The 21422-nt window shown below is 40.2% G+C and overlaps 1 protein-coding gene across 1 annotated transcript in view; it reads left to right on the forward strand.

The window, feature by feature from the left end:
- The first annotated feature begins 2419 nt into the window (after positions 1 to 2419).
- The window catches only part of C17H8orf34 (chromosome 17 C8orf34 homolog), a 357552-nt gene continuing 338549 nt past the window's right edge, over positions 2420 to 21422 (forward strand). Inside the window, 2 exon segments of the mRNA XM_068525761.1 lie at positions 2420 to 2614; positions 2616 to 2750. Coding sequence (XP_068381862.1) covers positions 2420 to 2614; positions 2616 to 2750 — 330 coding nt within the window.

Genomic DNA, 21422 nt, shown 5'->3' on the forward strand with positions numbered 1-21422 from the left:
TGCACACAGCATGTTTTATTTATCTGTGTTAGCACCATGCATTATAATGTCATTATTCGTGTATATGCCAATTGCCTCAAAAAGACTGAACACCTGAGAACAAAGACAAGGCCCTTCACCTTTGAATCCTCACTCCTAACGTCATGTCTGCCATGGAGAGTCTGTGCAATAAATATTTATTTTACTAATGAAGTCAGGTTTGGGGATAAATGGAAAGAACCAAGAAATGCTTTGTGGAGGAGATGGTATTTAAGGTAGGCCTTGAAAAACTTCTGAAATATTTCCTGAATTTTAAAAATGTAATTTGGGGATGTCCAGTGTTTTGATGTACATATATACATAAATGTATATTTCTTCATGATCTTCCCTTTACTGCTTAAGTATTTTGCCAGCAAAGCTTTGTCTTTTCCATTCAGGGCCCTAGGTGCAGTGCTCTGAGTGTGGTGATGGCTTAATAAGTAGGTTAGTAGTCTGATTTAAAGAAGCATCTTCCTCAGTTCTCTTAGAATAAGGTACTGTTCTGATTCTCCAGTGCTATGTGTGGTGTCAAAAATGCCTGACTTTTTAGCTGAGTCATAGATGGCTGTGTACCATACCTAATAGCAAATAAAAATGTTGATATTCACTCTATATATTTAATTTCTCCTGAACATATTAAAAAATATATAAGTAAGTATGCCTTTGATCCACAACGGAAAATATGTGAGAACCCTGGGCACCTCACTGCTATTCAGTTTAGCTCTCCCTGGGCAGATCACCTGAGTCTGATTGTAAATGTATTAACTTGGGCATCTTTCCAATCCAAATCATGTCTATTTCAGGTTATCAGTGATGGTTACGCTGTTAGGTATTCTGGCAGAATAATAATCTGAATTATTAAATAGAATTAACTCTACTTTTGGGGATATTCCATTCTTAACTAGTGCATGTTTCTACTTAAGTAGTTCATTTAAAATACAGATTAAAAAGACACTGGGACTTCCCTGGTGGCGCAGTGGTTAAGAATCTGCCTGCCAATGCAGGGGACACGGGTTCGAGCCCTGGCCCGGGAAGATCCCACATGCCGCGGAGCAACTACGCCCGTGAGCCACAACTACTGAGCCTGTGCTCTAGGGTGCGCGCCTAGAGCCCGTGCTCTGCAACCTACAACGAAGAGTAGCCCCCGTTCACCACAACTAGAGAAAGCCTGCGCACAGCAATGAAGACCCAATGCAGCCAAGATAAATAAATTTATCAAAAAAAGAAAAAGAAAAAACACTGACACCAATAAAGATATTATGAATTACAGAAATCCAGAAAGTGGCAAAAGAAAAGGAAATCTACACTGTTGCAGTCTGCTTTAGGATAACTGCTCCCTTCATTCTAACTTTCATGTTTACTAATACAAATCTTTTAATTTTGATAGCACATCATGGTTAGGAGACAGGGAACTCGTCATTGGAGGCCTCAATGATTGTTTTTTTTTGTTTTTTGTTTTTCCACAAGAAAGAGCTTGTGAAGGAACCTCTGCTGTCTGGAGATCGTCCCTCGGAAACTGCTGCATAATAAAAGTTACTGGCTAAATGTGAGGAACTCAAGAAGCATCTATAGGAAAGCATCTATCGTGAAGTGCACTAGCGTAGTATTTGAGGTGTAGCTATAGATATATAGCCATAATTATGTGTGGGTTGTAATCCACATGATTATATGAGGATTAGGAAGGCAAACTGGGAGGGAGGGCTGGCTCGCTTCCATCTCTTCTTCCTGTCAAAAGCTAAAGGTTTGCCCCAGCCTCTGGGCGTCTGCACCTTGGGAGTTTCCAGCTGAATTCTCAGCCCGTCGACTTGCTCCAAGCCAAGCCAGACCGCCTGAAGGAAGGCAACTTCATGTTCGTGGCAGACCCTCAGGCTCACGCACCTTCTCACAACGCTCCCCATCTCGGACCCTGCGCTAGCGGGGGCAGCGCAGGAGGTGCGAGGAGAGGCTCAGAAGGGGCGGTGGGGACGACCCCCTCTCGAACTGCCTTTGTAGCTGCCAAGGAGTAGCCAACAAGCGCCAGATTTACGTGCACTTTGAAAGAAGCACCTTCACCATTGGCTTTCGGAGCGGCGCTGTCGCTAGGGAGCAGCGGGCAGGGCGAGCAGAGACTGGGGAGAAGCCCGGGCGGGTGTTCCCCTAACCCGGGAGAGCGGGCACCCACCGTCGGCGCGGACACGCACGCACACGCACGCTCCCCGCGAGTTCGAGCCCCGCAGCCCCGGCCCGCCCGAGGGCGCCCCCTGGCGCCGTTCTAGGCAGAGCCGCGCCTCCCGGCTCGCCTCCCGCCCCCTGATTCCCGCCGCTGCAGCCCAGAGAGAAAGGAACCTGGAACCTCTGCTCCAGGTGCCCGCGCGGGCGCCGCGGAGAGCCGTGGGGCTGGGGGAGGAGGAGAGCGCGATGAATGAGAGCTCCCCTCGCCTCCGAGTTGTCTGAGTTGGCGGCGCCGCGCCCCGGCTTCCGGCTCTCGGCGCCCCACGCGCTCGCGGCTCCAGCGGCTGCAGCCCACGCCCGCGCCGGGAGCCGAGCTCGCCGCGCCGCGCCGGGGGAGCCCAGGCTCCCGAGCTCCTGTCCCGGCCCCGGTCCAGGGGAAAGCAGGGGTGTCCCCGGGCAGAGGCGCACGGCCGCGCGGTCTCCCGCACTCTCCGCGGCCCATCGGTCTCTCCATGGCCTCTCATCAGCAATCCCGGATCCAGGCTTACCTGGAGAAGAACAAGATCGGTCCCCTGTTTGAGGTAAGGCGCTGCGGGTGCGGGCGGTCCCGTTTGTCTCTGGGGGGTTCAGGACACCCCGGAGGGAAGGAGGGAGACCGAAGAGCTGCGCGGGAGGGGCGCCCCTGTGGCCCCTGTTCTCTCTCTCTGTCCGGGCCAGGTGTCCTGGAACGCGGCCGCGCGGGCGCTTCTTCGGTTACCTGGGCGCGGACAGGTAAGCTCTGGAGGGACAAGCCTTATCCTGGCAGGGCAAGTTTGAGGTGTCTGACTGCCCTGCCCCTTGCAACCACATGCACGGGGCCCGGACAGGCTGAGACAGACGGGTGCCCACACTCAGGCTTACACACGCTCACTTTCTTCCTGGAATTCACACTGTCTTGCGCGTTTTCCCCCAAATGTGGGCAGTAGTAGAACCCGAAAAAGGTGGAGGAAGTGCTTAGCAATGGGATGGAATAAGGTTACCTGGGAGAAAACTGAACTGGTAGGAAGTAGGCTTCGGGAGGTGCGGGCGTGTGGAATGAAATTGTCAAGCTGAGGCGCTGACACTGGTCTCTGGATGAAAGGAGAATCCTTTGCCTTGCGGCCCCCCTACCTGTGTTAGGGGGAGAGAGGGGGCAGAGAAAGGTTCGGGAGAAGCACACGCGTATTTATGGGAAGGAGACAGCTCTGAGGTGTTTTCTCTCGCCATCAAAGAATTGATGACAAAAATACAGTAGGAGAGTGGAAAAGCGGGAGAACAGGAGAAAACGAGAACGGGGGACTGAAAGCAGGCACCGGCAAAGCGTCCCTCCGGTTGCCAGGGCGCTGGGCAGCTGCAGAGGCCAGCGGGGAGGGACGCCCACGGTCCCCTCCTTTCCGGTCCAGCCGTCCAGCTGGGCACCGACCCGCTGCGAGAGGACGTGGGAGGGTCGAGATCCCCGCCCCCCCCCCCAAAAAAAACCGTTGTGGTCATACTTGGGGGTTTACATGACCGCGGTGTCTTAAGGCTGAAACGCGGCAGGAGGAAGAGATAGCAGAGGTTGGAACACCTTCTCCAGGACTGAAGAGAGGAGAATGATAACTGCAGAGAAAATAAGACTGCGAATTAATGTCCCAGCACAGAAAGGGAGCGGACAAGGGTGTGATCATAACGGGTTTCACATAACCAAGATTTGCAAAATCCCTTGTTTTTCTGACCAACTTTTAAGTTAACCATGTACTGTCTTGAGAGATATGACCATTATTTCAACTGAAAATCACTGTTGTGTAGTCATAAAGTCCTACAATATATGTCTTGATTCTTGTTTTTGCAAAAAGTGTTAGCAAAGGAAGTCCATATACAAAAGCAGAGTAGAATTGCTGGAGCTACTGGAATTCCTTTCTTTGCCGTTAGTGTAAAGATTAGAGACTATACACTGTATTTAAAGGAGAAATATAATAACCCTCTGTGGCACAGTGTGTTAATTGTATCAAAAGAAACATAAAATAAATACGTTTAGAGGGTTTCTTCTCTAGAATATAAGTACATTTTCCTAGGGAGAATAAATGAATTGTTTTTAATAGATGCTATTCTCATTTGCTGACTTTTATAATTCCCAAGATTCTCTCCAAGTGACAGTAATAGAGTTGGGAATGTATGTAAACTTCCTATATACATAATTAGGAAATAAATCCAACTTGGTTTTAAATGCTCACTTTTTCAAATGCTCACTAGCTAGTTCCACTGCTGAATCTTAAGGGATGGCAGAATTGTCTCATAAAATCATTAGACCTCCTCACTAAAAAACAAACAAGGACAAAAGTATATGTTTTGTATTTTATTCATTGTTTGGGGGTAACATATTACATACATCCCCATTAGCTTGGATTGCAGAGATGAGTAGTTAATTTTTAAGGGTTGATGTGCACTTTAAATAATTAAAGGGAGAAAATGGATAAGTTCTCTTCTACTGAAATCAAGTCCTTATGCAACAGTTTTGATCATGAGAGAGTAGAATTACATGTCCTTTACAAAACTGGAAAGTCTCCTCATACTTGAAAACCAGTGGAACTAGTGTAAAATGGACATATTGATCTATCATTCTCCTCAAAGCTCCCAGGCCTTTGGTTAATAGTTCTCATAAAAATTGCTTCAAGAGATCAGAAGAGGAGCCTAGGAATCTGAATTTAGTAAGAAGTAGCACAAATGATGGTCATATATTTAATTCCTGGGCCACATTATAAGAAACAGTGACATAAGCTAAAATCTCCATTTACCAATTACAAATTGAAATAGGTGATGCCAAGTTTTATTATCTGGGCTTTGTGGTGATTTTTTTTTTTGTGCTGAGGCACTGGTGTTAGTGACATAGGCTTACTTTAGTTTTGAAAATATGTAAGACCTGACAATATGTTCCCTTTACAGATTTTGTTAGCTTGGTCTGTTTTAAGAAAACTCACTGAAGTGAGGCACTTTAGAGACAGCACATGAATGTTATTTAAAACAGTAGCAAAGGTAACATATACTTGTATTGAGAATACTTATATCTCATTTTTTTAAAAACCTGTACAGTTTACTTAGTTTATTTCTTACTTAATTTATTTATTTCTAACATTTTATCATTTGAGAAGCTTATAAAAGTGCTGCACACAATATGGTGTTTCAAAAACTACTTTAGAGTGAAATTAATCGTTTCCAGGTGATTTAGAAGTGTACATTTATACTACCTTTAACTATGTTTGAAGATATTTTGAGGCATTACAAAACCATGCCTAGAAATCGTTGCATTAGAGTCTTGGGTAATGATATTTTAATTAAATAGTATGAAGCTATAAGGTGAAAATGGTAATAATGACTTAGATTCCACAAACTCTTTGAAATGTTTGTAAGATATAATACTTTTTGTGCTCTCATTGGCTTGCTCAGGGCAGGCAAGTAGTCAGCAGTCTGGCATCAGTCTATAAGGAATGCTTGATGTTGCTACAATAAGTTAGAACTATAATCTTAATATAGATTTCACACATAGCTCCTCACTTAACTGGCAAGATGTGAAATGGTTTGGCTCCCACCAAAGTAGAGTATCTTTGCAACATACGTAGGTAAGATGCATGGGGCAAACATAAGACTGATCTCAAAGCCTAGGGCTAAGCACCTAACAGTCAAAGAACTTGGTGATCAGAAATTCTGTTGCTTATTAGGATCAAGCCATCTACTTTGTTTATACTATAAGCAGTTTAACTTAATTCCCAAGAGGTTATATGATGTGAAACGTTGCAATAAATTCATTATTTTTAATACAAAGAAGTATACAATTTTCAGTTTCTCTCATCTTGTTAAATAGAATAATTATTTGAAAATTATGGGTTGGAATGGTGCTCAGGGCAGCCATATGTCTTGGTTCGGGCCTAGTCACACTCACAAGAGTGGGAAATCCTGCACCATATGATATCACTTATATGTGGAATCTAAAAATTGATACAAATGAACTTATTTACAAAACAGAAACAGACCCACAGACGTAGAAAACAAATTTATGGTTACCAAAGGGGAAAGGGGGGGAGGGAGGGATAAATTAGGAGTTTGGGATTAACAGATACACACCACTATATATAAAATAGATAAACAACAAGTTATACCACAGGGAACTATACTTAATATCTTATAAAAACCCATAATGGAAAATAATCTGAAAAAGATTATATCTTGATAAATATATATGAATCACTTTGCTGTATACCTGAAACTAACACATTATAAATCAACTATACGTCAATTTTTAAAAAGCAGAATAATGCAGTCTTCATACAATCTCCATAGAATTTTTAAATCTCTGTCTATTGAAGGCGTGGCAAACTAAGTTCACTGCATTTTCCCAAATGTGGTCTGACCCACTCCAAGTAGAATGGAATCACTTTACAACCTTCTGTGTTTAGTTCAAAGTACCTCTACTCACGTAGTCTAAATCTGTGTTAACTGATTTGGCATATATGTTATGAGGTGGACTTATCAAATGCATGGTCAACCGTAGCAACCAGATTTTGTGCTCTAAATGATATTCCCCATTAAGTGGAACCAGGTATTCTTGGAGAAATGGTTAATTCAAGGCTTGGCACTGGGAAATACAAGATGAACCTGGAACATCTTATTACGCTAAAAAGTAAGGAAGTGGTCAAAGAATGATAGGAACATGTCCAAAGGACATAGAAGCCACCTTGAAGAGGCTCCCATTAACTAAATCTGGGACAATTTAAGAAGCAAAATAAAGAATGATAGTAACATTATCTTACTGTATAAAATAGGAATATTTTAGTCCACACATTCATGGGATACATGAATGTGTTCAATTTATAGGGAGAAGAGAAAGCTTTACCTTATCATAAGTACAATGCCAGGTAATAAAACTGGGAGGGATGATGGCATTAGAAAATCACTACTTGGCAACCATCTTAGTAATAATTCGGGCAAGAAACATTAATCAATGCTAAAACTAATGGGTGAAAGTTGGATGAGGAATGAGATGTTACATAATCTCTAGTATCTTTCCCCAAAATAGATGTTAATTATAAAGGGAAAAAAGTCACTCTGTAGTGAAGAAACCTGGCAGACACTACTTTACTCAAGTGTTGTGCCCCCTGTTAGGATGCATTTAAAACAACATTGCATCGCGTCTGTAATATTCCTACCAATCATGCATGACTTGAATTGAATAACGGGAAAATATCTGATAAGCTTGATGGGGAAATTCTGCTTATCTGGAGTCTTAAAAAAATGTTAAGATCATGAAGGTCAAGGGAGGTCTCAGACTGAAGAGACGTGACAAGTAAGTGCAAAATATGGTTCTAGAGTTGATACTTTTGCTATGAAGGACATTTTTGGGAAAGTTGGCGAAACTTCAATGGGGTCTCTAGGTGAAGGGTATATGGAGTTCTTTGTGTTGTTCACATACTTTTTCTGTAAGTTTAAAATTATTTCAAAATTTTAAAAAATATTAAAACTAGAAAAGGACATCTAGGAAATGAGTATTTACAAAATAATTCATCCATTGGGTTTCTTTAAACATTAAATTATGTGAGTGTAGTTAAGAATTGTTATCAGTGATTTATACATGGCAACCAATGAATAATAAACTAAAATTCTGAGTAAAGAAAATTTACAATTCTGGTTAATTAAGCATATGCATTTTCCTCTACTCCCTCTCGAAATTTTATTGAAATATCAGCAAAAATATTAAAAAAATAAATGCATAAGAGTGCTGGAACACAAGAAAGGGTGCTGAGGCAGAGATACTGTTTCTGTTTGTTTATGAGTGGTGGCATCTCCTTTGCACCTACGTATGAACAAGTGTCATAGAGTCAATGATATGTAGTGAAAATGTTTGCAATTTCCTGGAAGGTACCTAAAATACATGGACTCAGCTGGGACATCTTCTCATATGCTTGCCCTCCTTCCTGCTGTCTGGAATGCCTCTTTGTAATACCCCCCTCCTACCCTTCTTTACTTCTTCCACATCCCCAGGCAACCACTGATCTCCTTTTTGTCACTAAGGTTGGTTTTCCATTTCTAGAGTTTTGTATAAATAGAATCATACTCTGTGCTCCTTTTTTGGGGGAAGGTGTATATCATTTTGTACTTGACATCATTATTTTGCAATTCACCCATGTTGCATCATGTATCAGTAGTTTACTTCTTTTTATTGCTGAATTAGTATTTTGTATGGATTTATACTTTTGTTTCTCTTGGGGACCTGGAATAGATTGGATGGATCATATGGTAGGTGTATGTTTAACTTTTTAAGACATTAGCCACTAGTTTTGAAGCTTGTAAAATTTTACGTTCCTGCCAACAGTGTATGAGAGTTTCAGTTGTTCACTATTCTCACCCAAACTTGATATCATCTGTCTTTTTAATAATAGCCGTTCTAACTGGTTTGTGTGATATCTCATTGTGGTTTTAATTTGATTTTACATTGTTGCCTCACTCTTACCCATGATCTGAGGCCAATGTCAGTGGAGACCATGTGGGGAGCCTGGCCTCCTCCCACCCCTGACAGTAATAAGGCATTCCTCCTCCTCCCCATTGGGGTTGTGTCAGAAGAGGCCTAGAGAAGACTCAGGACTTGTGGTCCAGTGGTAACAAGGCCGCCCCTGCCATGAAATCCGTGCCAAGACACATCGAAATTAAATTTCTGGGGAAGAAAGACAAGAAAAATCTTGAAAGCAGCCAGAGAAATGCAACATTATACCTATAGAGGAAAAAGCAATTAGAATGACACCAGATTTCTCATCAGCCCATGGAGGTCCAAGGGAAGTGGTACAATATTTTTCAAGTGCTGAAAAAAAAGAACCTAGGATTCCATTAGAGAAAATATCCTTCACAAATGAAAGGGGAATCAAGTGGATTTGTCACCAGCAGGCCTTCCCTAAAAGTATGGCTAAAGGAAGTTCTCTAAACCGAAAGGAAATGATGAAAGAAGAAGGAAGTTTAGAACATCAGGAAGGAAGAAAGAACATGGAGAGAGCAAAAATATGAGTAAATATAATACGTTTTCCTTCTCCTCTTGAATTTTCTAAATTATGTCATGATTGAAGAACAATTATAACAATATATTTAGAATATGCTTCTAAAAGTATGTAGAGGAAGTACTTAAGAAAATTGTATTATAATCAGGGAAGGATAAAGAGGTGCAAAGAAGGTAAGGTTTCTATACTTCACTTGAACTGGTAAAATGACAATACCTGTTGACTAATTGTATATGTATAACGTAATACCTAGAGTAAGCACTAAAAAAACTATACAAAAAGATGCCCTCAAAAATGATAGATAAATAAAAATGGAATTTAAAAAAATGTTCAAGTAACCCGCAGGAATAGGAAAAAGAAAAAATAAAACAGAGAGAACAAACAGAAAAACAAACAAACAAGCATGGCAGACTTTAGCCCTAATATGTCACTAATTCAATTAAATGCAATGGTCTAAGTATACTAGTTAAAAGAGATTGTCAGAGTGGATTAAAAAACATGACCCAACTAAGAAACTCACTTCAAATACAAAGATATAGGCAGGATAAAAGTAAAAGAATGGAAAAAATATTATGCAAACATCAAAAGAAAGCAGGAGTGGCTATGTAAACGTCAAATAAAGTAGACTTCAGAGGATAGAAAATTATCAGAGACAGGAATTGTCATTTTGTAATAATAGAAGGGTCAACCCACCAAGAAAAAGAGCAATCCTGAGTGTGTATGCACTGAGCAGCAGAGCTGCAAAATGTGTGAAGCAGAAACTGAGAGAACTAAGAAGAGAAATAGACAAATCTGTAATTATAGTTCAAGACTTCAAAACCCCTCTCTTGACAACTGAGAGAACAACTAGGCAGAAATTCAGAAACACCATAGAAGAACTCAACAGCCCATCAGACAACAGGGTCTAGTTGACATTTGTAGACCACTCCATGCAACAGTAGCAGAATGCACATTCTTTTCAAGTGGCATGGAATGCATACAGAGATAGACGATTCCCTGAACCACGAAACTATCCTCAATTGAAAACATACAAGGTGTTTTCTCCATCACAGTGGGATGAAACTAGAAATCAGTAATAGAAGGAATACAGGAAGATTCCCAAAACACTGGGAAACTGTGCAACACACGTCTACATAATCTACTTGTCAAAGAAGAAATCACAAGGAAATAAAAACCCATCTAACAATGAAAAGGAAGGTATGTCAAAATTTATGAGACACAGCTCAAGCAGTGCGGAGAGGGAATTTTACAGCACTAAAATGCATAGGATAAAAAAGTGGACTGGGACTTCCCTGGTGATCCAGTAGTTAAGTCTCCGTGCTTCCAATGCAGGCGCCACAGGTTCGATCCCTGGTTGGGGAAATAAGATCCCACATGCCGTGCAGTCAAAAAAAAACAACAAACTTAAAAAAGTGGACTGATGTGTGTGACTGGTCTGAATAGGGCCTCTGCTTTCTATGCCATTCCTCTGTGCACTCCCAATAGTACAGGACAGTCTATCCAGAGGGAGAGAGGACTGTTCTACAGTGAAGGATGTGTGAGCATCAGTAATCTGTAGTCAATAGGTATCAGTTCGTATAGTATGTTATGTCTTGTATCTAGAAGTAGATATTAAATTTTTATTTATTTATTTGTTTTGGCTGCATTGGGTCTTCACTGCTGCGCATGTTTCTCTAGTTGCGGTGAGGGGGGGGCTACTCTTCGTTGCAGTGCGCGGGCTTCTCAGTGTGGTGGCTTCTCTTGTTGCAGAGCACAGGCTCTAGGCCCACGGGCTTCAGTAGTTGTGGCTCGCGGGCTCTAGAGCGCAGGCTCAGTAGTTGTGATGCACAGGCTTAGTTTCACCGAGGCATGTGGGATCCTCCTGGACCAGGGCTCGAACCTGTGTCCCCTGCATTGGCAGGCGGATTCTTAACCACTGCACCACCACGGAAGTTCCCAGCATTACTTTAGCTGTCAATCCCAAACCCAGTCCATTCCTGGTGGCAAGAATCAGACTGTCTTCTGAATAAAACTCCAGGAAGAATCTGTTTCCTTCCCCACAAAGGAAAAAGGTCTAATACAGTTTTCACATCCTTACAGGCAAATTAACCAAGCATGAAGTTTATCTCGTCTATCTCTGCCTGCCCTCCTTCATGGCAGCACTGGCTTAGATAACATTTACTGGAATATCATTTTAACAATTGTTGCACTCTTGCTTTTCTTTCTGACTTTGCTCCTACTCTTTCCATTGCTGCAAATTCATCTATTCTTTTTTTTTTTTATACAGCAGGTTCTTATTAGTTATCCATTTTATACATATTAGTGTATACATGTCAATCCCAATCTCCCAATTCATCACACACACACACACACCCGCCACTTTCCCCCTTGGTGTCCATACGTTCCTTCTCTACATCTGTGTCTCTGTTTCTGCCCTGCAAACTGGTTCATCTGTACCATTTTTCTAGGTTCCACATATATGTGTTAATATACGATATTTGTTTTTCTCTTTCTGACTTACTTCACTCTGTATGACAGTCTCTAGATCCATCCACGTCTCTACAAATGACCCAATTTCGTTCCTTTTTATGGCTGAGTAATATTCCGTTGTATACATGTACCACATCTTCTTTATCCATTCATCTGTCAATGGGCATTTAGGTTGCTTCCATGACCTGGCTATTGTAAATAGTGCTGCAATGAACATTGGGGTGCATGTGTCTTTCTGAATTATGGTTTTCTCTGGGTATGTGCCCAGGAGTGGGATTGCTGGGTCATATGGTAATTCTATTTTTAGTTTTTTAAGGAACCTCCATACTGTTCTCCATAGTGGCTGTATCAATTTACATTCCCACCAACAGTGCAAGAGGGTTCCCTTTTCTCCACACCCTCTCCAGCATTTGTTGTTTGTAGATTTTCTGATGATGCCCATTCTGACTGGTGTGAGGTGATACCTCATTGTAGTTTTGATTTGCATTTCTCTAATAATTAGTGATCTTGAGCAGCTGTTCATGTGCTTCTTGGCCATCTGTATGTCTTCTTTGGAGAAATGTGTAGTTAAGTCTTCTGACCATTTTTTTCTTTTTTAAAGAACATTTATTTATTCATTTATGGCTACGTTGGGTCTTTGTTGCTGCACGTGGGCTTTCTCTAGTTGCGGGGAGCCGGGGCTACTCTTCATTGTGGTGCGCCGGCTTCCACTGTGGTGGCTTCTCTTGTTGCGGAGCACGGGCTCTAGGTGCGCGGGCTTCTGGGCTTCCGTAGTTGTGGCTCGTGGGCTCTAGAGCGCAGACTCAGTACTTGTGGTGCACCGGCTTATTTGCTCCGCAGCATGTAGGATCTTCCCGGACCAGGGCTCGAACCCGTGTCCCCCACATTGGCAGGCGGATTCTTAACCACTGTGCCACCAGGAAAGCCCCTGACCATTTTTTGATTGGCTTGTTTGTTTTTTTAATATTGAGCTGCATGAGCTGTTTATATATTTTGGAGATTAATCCTTTGTCCGTTGATTCGTTTGCAAATATTTTCTCCCAGTCTGAGGGTTGTCTTTTCGTCTTGTTTATAGTTTCCTTTGCTTTGCAAAAGCTTTTAAGTTTCATTAGGTCTCATTTGTTTATTTTTGCTTTTATTTCCATTACTCTAGGAGGTGGATCAAAAAAGATTTTGCTGTGATTTATGTCAAAGAGTGTTCTTCCTATGTTTTCCTCTAAGAGTTTTATAGTGTCCAGTCTTATATTTAGGTCTCTAATCCATTCTGAGTTTATTTTTTTGTGAGTGGCGTTAGGGAGTGTTCTAATTTCATTCTTTTACATGTAGCTGTCCAGTTTTCCCAGCACCACTTATTGAAGAGACTGTCTTTTCTCCACTATATATCCTTGACTCCTTTGTCATAGATTAGTTGACCATAGGTGTGTGGGTTTATCTCTGGGCTTTCTATCCTGTTCCATTGATCTATATTTCTGTTTTTGTGCCAGTACTATACTGTCTTTTTTTTTTTTTTAATTTTATTTATTTATTTATTTATTTATGGCTGGTGTTGGGTCTTCGTTTCTGTGCGAGGGCTTTCTCTAATTGTGGCAAGTGGGGGCCACTCTTCATCATGGTGCGTGGGCCTCTCACTATCGCGGCCTCTCTTGTTGCGGAGCACAGGCTCCAGATGCGCAGGCTCAGTAGTTGTGGCTCACGGGCCTGGTTGCTCCGTGGCATGTGGGATCTTCCCAGACCAGGGCTCGAGCCCGTGTCCCCTGCATTAGCAGGCAGATTCTCAACCACTGCGCCACCAGGGAAGCCCCCCATACTGTCTTGATTACTGTAGCTTTGTAGTATAGTCTGAAATCTGGGAGCCTGATTCCTCCAGCTCCGTTTTTCTTTCTCAAGATTGCTTTGGCTATTCGGGGTCTTTTGTGTTTCCAAACAAACTGTGAAATTTTTTGTTCTAGTTCTGTGAAAAATTCCATTGGTAGTTTGATAGGGATTGCATTGAATCTGTAGATTGCTTTGGGTAGTAGAGTCATTTTCACAATATTGATTCTTCCAATCCAAGAACATGGTATATCTCTCCATCTGTTTGTATCATCTTTAATTTCTTTCATCAGTGCCTTATAGTTTTCTGCATACAGGTCTTTTGTCTCCTTAGGTAGGTTTATTCCTAGGTATTTGATTCTTTTTGTTGCAGTGGTAAATGGGAGTGTTTCCTTAATTTCTCTCTCAGATTTTTCATCATTAGTGTATAGGAACGCAAGAGATTTCTGTGCATTAATTTTGTATCCTGCTACTTTACCAAATTCATTGATTAGCTCTAGTAGTTTTCTGGTGGCATTTTTAGGAGTCTCTATGTACAGTATCATGTCATCTGCAAACAGTGAGAGTTTTACTTCTTTTTTTCCAATTTGTATTCCTTTTATTTCTTTTTCTTCTATGATTGCTGTGGCTAGGACTTCCAAAACTATATTGAATAATAATGGTGAGAGTGGACATCCTTGTCTTTTTCCTGATCTTAGAGGAAATGCTTTCAGTTTTTCACCATTGAGAATGATGTTTGCTGGGGGTTTGTCATATATGGCCTTTATTATGTTGAGGTAGGTTCCCTCTATGCCCACTTTCTAGAGAGTTTTTATCAGAAATGGGTGTTGAATTTTGTCAGAAGCTTTTTCTGCATCTAATGAGATGATCATATGGTTTTTATTGTTCAATTTGTTAATATGCTGTATCACATTGATTGGTTTGTGTATATTGAAGAATCCTTGCATCCCTGGGATAAGTCCCACTTGATCATGGTGTATGATCCTTTTAATGTGTTGTTGGATTCTGTTTGCTAGTATTCTGTTGAGGATTTTTGCATCTATATTCATCAGTGATAATGGTCTGTAACTTTCTTTTTTTGTGACATCTTTCTCTGATTTTGGTATCAGGGTGGCAGTGGCCTCATAGAATGAGTTTGGGAGTGTTCTTCCTCTGCAATTTTTTGGAAGAGTTTGAGAAGGATGGGTGTTAGCTCTTCTCTAAATGTTTGTTAGAATTCACCTGTGAAACCATCTGGTCCTGGACTTTTGTTTGTTGAAAGATTTTTAATCACAGTTTCAATTTCATTACTTGTGATTGGTCTGTTCATATTTTCTATTTCTTCCTGGTTCAGTCTTGGAAGGTTATACCTTTCTAAGAATTTGTCCATTTCTTCCAGGTTGTCCATTTTATTGGCATAGAGTTGCTTCTAGTAGTCTCTTAGGATGCTTTGTATTTCTGCAGTGTCTGTTGTAACTTCTCCTTTTTCATTTCTAATTTTATTGATTTGAGTCCTCTCCCTCTTTTTCTTGATGAGTCTGGCTAATGGTTTATCAATTTCGTTTATCTTCTCAAAGAACCAGCTTTTAGTTTTATTAATCTTTGCTATTGTTTTCTTTGTCTCTATTTCATTTATTTCTGCTCTGATCTTTATGATTTCTTTCCTTCTACTAACTTTGGGTTTTGTTTGTTCTTCTTTCTTTAGTTCCTTTAGGTGTAAGGTTAGATTGTTTACTTCAGATTTTTCTTGTTTCTTGAGGTAGGATTGTATAGCTATAAACTTCCCTCTTAGAACTGCTTTTGTTGCATCCCATAGGTTTTGGATCATCGTGTTTTCATTGTCATTTGTCTCTAGGTATATTTTGATTTCTTCTTTGATTTCTTCAGTGATCTCTTGGTTATTTAGTAACGTATTGTTTAGCCTCCATGTGTTTGTGTTTTTTACATTTTTTTCCCTGTAATTGGTTTCTAATCTCATAGCATTGTGGTCAGAAAAGATGCTTGATATGATTTCAATTTTCCTAAATTTACTGAGGCTTGATTTGTGACCCAAGATGTGATCTATCCTGGAGAATTTCCGTGTGCACTTGAGAAGAAAGTGTAATCTGCTGTTTTTGGATGGAATGTCCTATAAATATCAATTAAATCTGTCCGGTCTATTGTGTTATTTAAAGCTCGTGTTTCCTTATTAATTTTCTGTTTAGGTGATCTGTCCATTGGTGTAAGTGAGGTGTTAAAGTCCCCCGCTATTACTGTGTTACCGTCAATTTCCTCTTTTATAAGAGTTAGCAGATGCCTTATGTATTGAGGTGCTCCTATGTTGGGTGCCTATACATTGATAATTGTTGTATCTTCTCCTTGGACTTATCCCTTGATCATTATGTAGTGTCCTTCTTTGTCTCTTGTAACATTCTTTATTTTAAAGTCTATTTAATCTGATATGAGTATTGCTACTCCAGCTTTCTTTTGATTTCCATTTGCATGGAATATCTTTTTCCATCCCCTCACTTCCAGTCTGTATGTGTCCGTAGGTCTGAAGTGGGTCTCTTGTAGACAGCATATATATGGGTCTTGTTTTTGTATCCATTCAGCGAGCCTGTGTCTTTTGGTTGGGGCATTTAATCCATTCACGTTTAAGGTAATTATCGATATGTATGTTCCTATTACCATGTTCTTAATTGTTATGGGTTTGTTTTTGTAGGTCCTTTTCTTCTCTTGTATTTCCCACTTAGAGAAGTTCCTTTAGCATTTGTTGTAGAGCTGGTTTGGTGGTGCTGAATTCTCTTAGCTTTTGCTTGTCTGTAAAGCTTTTGATTTCTCTGTTGAATCTGAATGAGATCCATGCCAGGTAGTGTAATCTTGGTTGTAGGTTCTTCCTTAGAGTAATCTTGGTTGTAGGTTCTTCCCTTTCATCCCTTTAAATATATCATGCCACTCCCTTCTCGCTTGTAGAGTTTCTGCTGAGAAATCAGCTGTTAACCTTATGGGAGTTCCCTTGTATGTTATTGTCGTTTTTCCGTTGTTGCTTTCAGTAATTTTTCTGTGTCTTTAATTTTTGTCAGTTTGATTACTATGTGTCTTTAATTTTCGTCAGTTTGATTACTATGTGTCTTGGCGTGTTTCTCCTTGGGTTTATCCTGCCTGGGACTCTGTGTGCTTCCTGGACTTGGGGGGCTATTTCCTTTCCCATGTTAGGGAAGTTTTTGACTATAATCTCTTCAACTATTTTCCCGGGTTCTTTCTCTCTCTCTTCTCCTTCTGGGACCCCTATAATGCGAATGTTGTTGTGTTTAATGTTGTCCCAGTGGTCTCTTAGGCTGTCTTCATTTCTTTTCATTTTTTTTTCTTTATTCTGTTCCATGGCAGTGAATTCCACCATTCTGTTTTCTAGGTCACTTATCCGTTCTTCTGCCTCAGTTATTCTGCTATTGATTCCTTCTAGTGTAGTTTTCATTTCAGTTATTGTATTGGTCATCTCTGTTTGTTTGTTCTTTAATTCTTCTAGGTCTTTGTTAAACATTTCTTGCATCTTCTCGATCTTTGCCTCCATTCTTTTTCCGAGGTCCTGGATCATCTTCACTATCATTATTCTGAATTCTTTTTCTGGAAGGTTGCCTATCTCCACTTCTTTTAGTTGTTTTTCTGGGGTTTTATCTTGTTCTTTCATCTGGTACATAGCCCTCTGCCTTTTCATCTTGTCTGTCTTTCTGTGAATGTGGTTTTTGTTCCACAGGCTGCAGAATTGTAGTTCTTCTTGCTTCTGCTGTCTGCCCTCTGGTGGATGAGACTATCCAAATTCATCTATTCTCTTTCCTTCCATTGCTTCCATGGCTTGGACCTTCCCTTCATTTCTCTTTGCAGCAGTATCTGATTCCTTCCACATGTCACTGATTCCTGTTTAAACAAAGAAACACATATTAAAAATCCAGAAAAAAAAAAAAAAAAAAAAGAAACCTGACCAGTTTAGGCCACTTTCTAGAAACTAAGAAAAAGCAAATTACTGTCTTAGATACTGCTGTGCCAGGGTACCTTCCGATCCTCATGGGTGCATATGTCTACACCTCACCCTTTGTCTTGTTGTATATTAATCCGAGGCTCTATGGCTAGAGAAAATACCTTCAGAGTCTTTGAGATTTTTAAATATGGTCCAATATGCCTTTAAACTTACTTGATAAATTTAAAAAATATTAGCTCCATTTTTCCCTGACAGGAACAAGATGTACTTGAAAGAGAAATTGAGTTTCAGTTCAGAAAAATAAGTTGTAGAGAATGAAAGAAGCTTGAAGAGAAATCTAGCATTTAATTATGTTTAATTGTCATTGTGGAAATTTCTGTTTACAGTATTGGCATTTAAAAAAAGATATTTTCAGAAGTGACATTTTGATTAGGATAATTTTCTGCTTCCAACATAGTGTGTTTTTATCTTTATTTGGCTCTGTGGCTGTCAAGGCAGCAAAACTGTTAATAGGCTTTTTTAGATTGGATGAATGCAGGTCCCAGATGTCTGGTTCTAACTGGGGCTTGTTGTATACATTGCTATTTCATTGACATAAAAAACCACTTTATGCCACGCTAACTGAATGAAATTGTACAACTTGGTGGATAGATACACTTAAGACATTGGTGAACTCAGCAAATATTTTATATGTGCGACAATTTGGAAGGAAACTCAGGATTGAAACCCAGGCTCAGAAGAATTCAATTCAAGGCAATCAAATTTTACAACACATGCAGTTGCTTCAGCAGATGTTTTTGGGAAAAATCTTTGACTCCTTTTTGAGTGTCAAATTACGCCTTGAGGCTAAATTCCAACTGAGGGTCAATATTAATAAATTAGGTAAAAAGTGTAAGCAAAAAGATGGAAGCTAGTAAGATAAGTTGTCCTAGCGAAAAGAAGGCTTTGAGGTGACGGAATTACAATTAAGAATGGTAGAAGAAACTATCATGAACTAATGTGTGATGGATTTCAGTTATTTAGTACAAGAATAGGTTAATGAAAGAATACTTCAGCATTTTTTCTGCATAATAAGAAATGCAAGAAAAAGCTTGACTACCTTGGCTAGTTTAATTGTCTCATTATCTGAAGGAGGAAGATTAGGCTATGATTCTCTCCAAAGGGAAAACAGTAAACTTCATGAATCTGTATTCAAAAGCCCCGCTCTAAGTTTAAATCTTCCAGAGGGCCTTTGTGGGTTAACTAACCAGGCTCTAATTAATCCACCAAACCCCTGCATTTCATGTGTCAGTATTGTATTATGTTGTTTTATGCTTTTAATAATGCTATTGTTTTATCATGCATGTTTTCCATGTGAAGAATCTTAGCTCTATAGAGTTGACATAACTTTCCCCAAATATACAGAGCGTAAGTGGGGGAGATGATGTGAACCTGGGATATGTCTGAGTCCAAAGCTTATACTTTTAAATTTTTTTATTTTTAAAATATTTTCAGCTTTATTGAGATATAATTGACATATAATATTGTGTAAGTTTAAGGTACACAAAGTGTTGGTTTTATACACCTTTATGTATTGTAAAATGATTACTACCATAGTGTTAGCTAACACCTCCATCATGTTACATAATAACTGTTTCTTTTTTGTGGTGAGAACATGTAAGATCTACTCTCTCAGCAACTTTCAAGTATATGATACAATATTATTAACTATGATCATCATGCTGTACATTAGAATCCCAGAACTTGTTCATCTTATGACTGAAAGTTTACAACTCTTTGATCAGTATCTCCCCAATCCTCCATGTCCCTTCTTCTGGTAGCCACCATTCTACTCTCTGTTTCTCTGAGTTTGGCTTTTTTAGATTCCACATATAAGTGATATCATACAGTATTTGTCTTTCTCTAACTTATTTCACTTAGCATCATGCCTTCAGAGTGCATCCATGTTGTTGCAAATGGCATGATTTCCTTGTCTCATGGCTGAATAATGTCCGTGTGTGTGTGTGTGTGTGTGTGTGTGTGTGTGTACACCACATCTTCTTTATCCATTCATCCATTGACAGATATTTAGGTTGTTTCCATATCTTGGCTATTGTGAATGATGCTGCAGTGAACATGGGAGTGCAGATATCTCTTTGAGATCCTGTTTTCATTTCTTTTGGATATATACTCAGAAGTGGGATTACTGGATTGTATGGTAGTTCTACTTTTAATATTTTGAGGAATGTCCGTACTGTTTCCATACTGACTGTACCAGTTTACATTCCCACCAACAGTGTACAAGGGTTCCCTTTTCTTCACATCCTCACCAACACTTGTGATCTCTTGTCTTTTTGGTGATCAAAGCTCATACTTTTAGCTACTAGGCTAGTTTGCCCTCTGTCTGCTTAGACTCTCCACACTGTCCAGTACAGCAGCCACTAGCCACATGTGACTGTTTAGATTAAACTAAATGAAATGAAATTAAAAATTCAGTCCTCATTTTCACTAGCCGTATTTTAAGAGCTCAGTACTAACATGTGGCTGCTGAATTGACCACAGCAGACATAGATTATTGCCATTATTGCAGAATATGTAATTGGACGGCATTGCCTTAGCTTCAGAGGTATCTCCTCTTCCCATTCTCCCTGGCCTTCCAACTGTTCCACGTAGTGAGATGCTGTTTTCTCTGGGCTCCTGTAACACCATCCTCTCCTAGTTTTCCTTCTGCCTCTTTAAGCCATTTCTTCTCTGTCTCCTTTGGGAACTCTTCCACCTCCACCTCCTCTTTAAATGTTGAATATTCTCAGGGCTTAGTCCTAGAGCTCATCCACTTCTATGGATTCAAATTTCGATTTGCTGACAATTCTGAATTTTCTTTCACTTCATATCGTGTCTTCTGGTATGTCTCCATCCTCGCCATTTGGATTTGTTTCCAGTTCCACCTTCCTGGGAAAGAGGGCCTCATTAGACGAGAATTAGAAAATGAGAGGATGACTCTAGTGATTAGAAGAAGAGTATTATCTTTCCCTTTGGACCAGACATTGGGTCTGGATATCTATGAGGCTATTCCGTGCAGCAGAGGTTAAGGACGGCATTGGGCCAAGAACTAGGAAATGCAAAAGACAGGCAAGATGTAGCTAGCTGTCATCCTTGGTCCAGTGCACACTTGAAAGTAAAATTATCTGAGATCATTATCATGACTGTGCTCATGGTTTTCTTACTTCATAATCTTTAGTAAAAATGTTACTGAAAATTCTGAACCTATTTCAACAGTACTGTATAGAGCACATTAAGGAGAGAAACTTTTGCCTAAATTTGGGTAAGAGTTAACCATGAAATTATGTCTTCCATCCCTCCATCCTTTCATCCCCTACTTCAGACCCATGTGGTAGTGACTGTGATTATCATGAGTTGCTCCAGAGGTCTCTGTCTTGCTTTTGTGATTCAGACCTTTCCCCATCATGAAACTTTCCTTCCAGTGTTAATATTTGAAGTTTATAGTTTTCAATATTACTAAAAATGCACATTCCTCTCAAGCTGCCTACTGAGAGGAAATATATTTGTGTCTGGAAGATTTCTTCAAGGTTTTAGATCTAATATATACAGCTACACCTGCGATATGAGGACGATGAAGATGAAGTTATCACATTCAAATTTGTGCTTCAAGTTGTAGAGTGTGCAACAGAGCACCTTTCTGGGAAGAAATCAGGAAAAAACTCCCTCACCTCTCCTCCCCTTGTCTCCACCGAGCCTATCCTGATTCTTTCTAAGGTCATATCCTTTCTATGGCCACCGGTATCTCCATAAATACTTTGCAGCAGTGTGCCCAGGAGAATTTTCTGGGAGTAACTATATGCTGGAAGACTGTTGAATGAAGGAATCCAGGTGTATATCATTAGGCAGTCTAAATGAAGCTGTGTAGCTTTTCCAGTAGGGTGGCAGGTGTATTTCTGTTTTACTAAAAGCAACATACTAGACTTTGGGATTGATATGGGTGGATTTTAAGCAGTCTGCCATTCAGA

Source organism: Eschrichtius robustus, chromosome 17 (genome assembly GCF_028021215.1).
Source record: "Eschrichtius robustus isolate mEscRob2 chromosome 17, mEscRob2.pri, whole genome shotgun sequence".
Classification (NCBI taxonomy): Eukaryota; Metazoa; Chordata; class Mammalia; order Artiodactyla; family Eschrichtiidae; genus Eschrichtius; species Eschrichtius robustus.